Source organism: Octodon degus, unplaced genomic scaffold (genome assembly GCF_000260255.1).
Source record: "Octodon degus isolate 3935 unplaced genomic scaffold, OctDeg1.0 scaffold00024, whole genome shotgun sequence".
In the NCBI taxonomy this organism is placed as follows: Eukaryota; Metazoa; Chordata; class Mammalia; order Rodentia; family Octodontidae; genus Octodon; species Octodon degus.
Window position 1 is genome coordinate 11,699,423 of NW_004524600.1, and position 3,153 is coordinate 11,702,575.

The following is a 3,153-nucleotide window of genomic DNA, read 5'->3' on the forward strand; positions in this document are numbered from 1 at the left end:
AAGCCATAGGCCCAGTTATAGATGTAAGTGACCGCAGGGCTGGCGTGAAGGTTGAAGGTCTGGGTGTACTTGACAGGGTAGATGACCAGGGAGATGATCTGGAAGACAGCTGCAGGCAAAAAGAACACCCTGGAGTCTGAAAGCACGCAGGCATGAATGAAGCACAACAGAGCCGCTCCCCCTCTTCCTTCTCCTCCTCCCAATAATTCTGCCTAGAATCCCACCACTATGGAGACTGAGGCAGGAGGATCTCCATGAGTTTGAGGCCAGTTGAGCTATAGAGTGAGTTCAAGCCTAGCCTAAAATACATAGTGAGACCCTGTCTTAAAGTGAATGAATGAGGGCTGGCCAAATAGCTCAGCGGATTAAAGCACCTGCAAGTAGGCACAGGGGTCAGGGGACCAGAGGGCCAGGGGTTTGATCCCCAGGCTTGCCATGCTGGTCCCACCCCCCAGGGCGCATTGAGACAGCAATTGAGACTGAGCATGGTGGCGAGCACCTGTAATCCCAGCTCTTGGGAGGCTGTAAACAGGCAGATCACTATGAGTCCGATCTAGTAGTGAGACCCTGAACACCCTGCAGATCCTTCCCTAAAATATAAAAAAAGTGAATGAATGGATGTGTTAACTCACCTGAAAAATGCTAAAGAGACTAGAAGAGTCTAGTTAATCATGAGCTAAAATAGATTAGCCATTTTATGTTAGCAGACACTTGGCACTGGTGATATCAATCCTATAAACTCATTACATGAAACACAGGTGGGACACAGAGACACCGGTAAGTGTATCATTGTGGAGAGAAATACAGAATTGTGTCATGCAATAAAAGGAAGGCGTGGAATCTGCCGGCGTGACCTCTGCATTTCCTGCGCCACCTGGAGCTAATGTAGTCAGCGTTAGCACACACCCATATAAGCACACAGGCACACGCCCTCGACTTCTTACTGATCTGCAGTAAGTGAAGGACTAAACAAAGCAGCGAGTCCAGAGGGACCGAGCAGCGTGGGAACCGCCAGGAAGGCCTGCAGAAAAGCTGGGATTCTGGAGAATAAACAGGATGGAGATCCAGAGAGCAGAAAAGCCCTCCAGGTTGGGGAAATGAGTGGAAGAAAGAAGCGACGTGATGCGGCGCTTTGGGAAATAAGCAACAGAACACAAAGTGAATGTCAAAAAGATCTGCAAACTGGCACAAGAGTCACATGCTCACACTTCTGGCAGATCACCTTAGTGACATGTGCAGCATGATATTATCAAGCTATAAGGAATTATTCCATGCGCTGTTAGGTTCTGCGTCTTTTTTCTTAAAATCTCCCGTGCACACTGCCACCGCTATTTTGGTTTTTTTTTAAGACAGGGTTCAAAAAAGAAAAGACAGGATCTCACTGCAGTTCAGGCCAATCTTGAGCTCACTGAATACCCAGGCTAGCCTTGTACTTGTATTGATCTTCCTGTCTCAGCCTCCTGAGTGCTGGGATTACAGGTATGTGCCACACAACCACCACTTTTTCTACCATCTTACTTTTGTTCAACTAGCGCCACAGATATCCCCAAAAGTGGGCTTTCTTTTTCCTTCCTTTCAATGGGTAGACAGGGAAGCATGTTGCTTAGCTGCTCCTGTTCCTCAATTCAATTGAAAAGTTCTTCATCTGTGGTAATCTTGAAGGGCAATCTGGTGGAAGGTCTTAAACCATTTCTCAACTTAATGAATACTTTAAGAAGCAAACTTACTAGATCAGCTTGCCCTTTACTGCAAAATACCGTGTAAGACACAGGAGTAATCCTTCTCTGCGTTGACCTCTAATTTTCCTACATGCGAAATGTAGTTTATCCATTTTGGTTTACCACACGTGAAAGTTTCATAATGGTTTGAGAGAATTCCTACAAAATTTAAATGGTGTCAATGTTCCCTTTTCCTGATTTTAACCCAATTTTTACATTAACTGCTGCTGTGAAATATATTTTAAAAACCAAGTCGGCTTTGTTCAGTATTATGATCACTAAAAATATGTTGTGATTTCTAGACTTTTTATTCTTCTCCATTCATTTCTAAGTCTACTCATCAGACTTTAAAAAGAGGGAATGGATATTAAATTACAAAACAGGAACACAAGATCAAGCGAGACCTTCCAGTTTTAAATCTGCTGCAGGACAACAGAACTACTTTTCTACACAACCTCAACCCCTGTCTGCTTGGACAACCTTAGGTAGATCTCACTGTTAATGCTAAAAAGAAATCATGGGTTAAAAATATATACTAGGTTTATCCTTATTTTGGTAAAATAGCGATAGCATAGTATTTATATTTTAGTCTTTGTAAGTATACTATTCGGTGGCATTAAGTGCCTTCACACTATAGTCTAGCTATCATTACAACCTGTATCCAAAATCTCCTCACCATCTACACATAAACCCTGTACCCACAGAAAATAATAACCCTCCATTCCCCAATTCCCAGTGCTGCCTGGAGACTTCTGTTTGCCTCTGGGAATTTGCCTCTTCTAGGCAAATAAAGGGAATCCTGTGCTATTTGTCTTTCTGTGTCTGACTTGTTCCACTTGGCTTAAGGTTTTCAAGGTCTATTATGGTGTAGCAAATACTGCAATTACATAGTCCTTATGGCTGTGTAATACTTTTTGTTTTTTTGCAGAACCAGGGATTGAAATCAGGCTCTTGTGCTTTCCAGGCAAGCGCTTATTCTACTGAGCTATCTCCCCGGTGCCCGACTGTGTAATACTGACTGCAAGCACGCAGCGCACGTTGTGGGGCTACGCATCTGCTGGCTGACACTTTGGCTACTGCTGCCTTTTGGCTAGTGGGAATAAGGCTGCTGTGCATATGGGCTGTGAGTCTGAGTTCAGCATCCAGCCTTTAATTCCTGTGGAAGCCTGCCTAGCAGTGGACCTGCTCGGCCAAACAATCTCACTAGGTTTATCCGATGAAGGTCAAAGTCCTGGAGTGCGATTTCTACTGGCAATTTGAGCAGGCGCACACCTCTCCTTCAAAGACAGGCAAAGAGAAGGTGCACTGGATGCGTTTCTGAGATAGTATCCTACGTCTGCACTAGGCAAAGTCAAACAGAAATGGAGCTAGGGCTTAATGCATGCAATTCCAAGCCTGTTCCAGTTTTAAATTATTATTCAAAAGAAGCACAGAG

At 44.2% G+C, this 3,153-nt stretch overlaps 1 protein-coding gene across 1 annotated transcript in view; it reads right to left on the reverse strand.

Moving 5' to 3' along the window:
• The window catches only part of Perp (PERP, TP53 apoptosis effector), a 27,680-nt gene that overhangs the window by 443 nt on the left and 24,084 nt on the right, over positions 1-3,153 (reverse strand). The window contains exon 3 of the mRNA XM_012514086.2: positions 5-109. Coding sequence (XP_012369540.1) covers positions 5-109 — 105 coding nt within the window. The remainder of the gene's footprint in view (positions 1-4; positions 110-3,153) is intronic.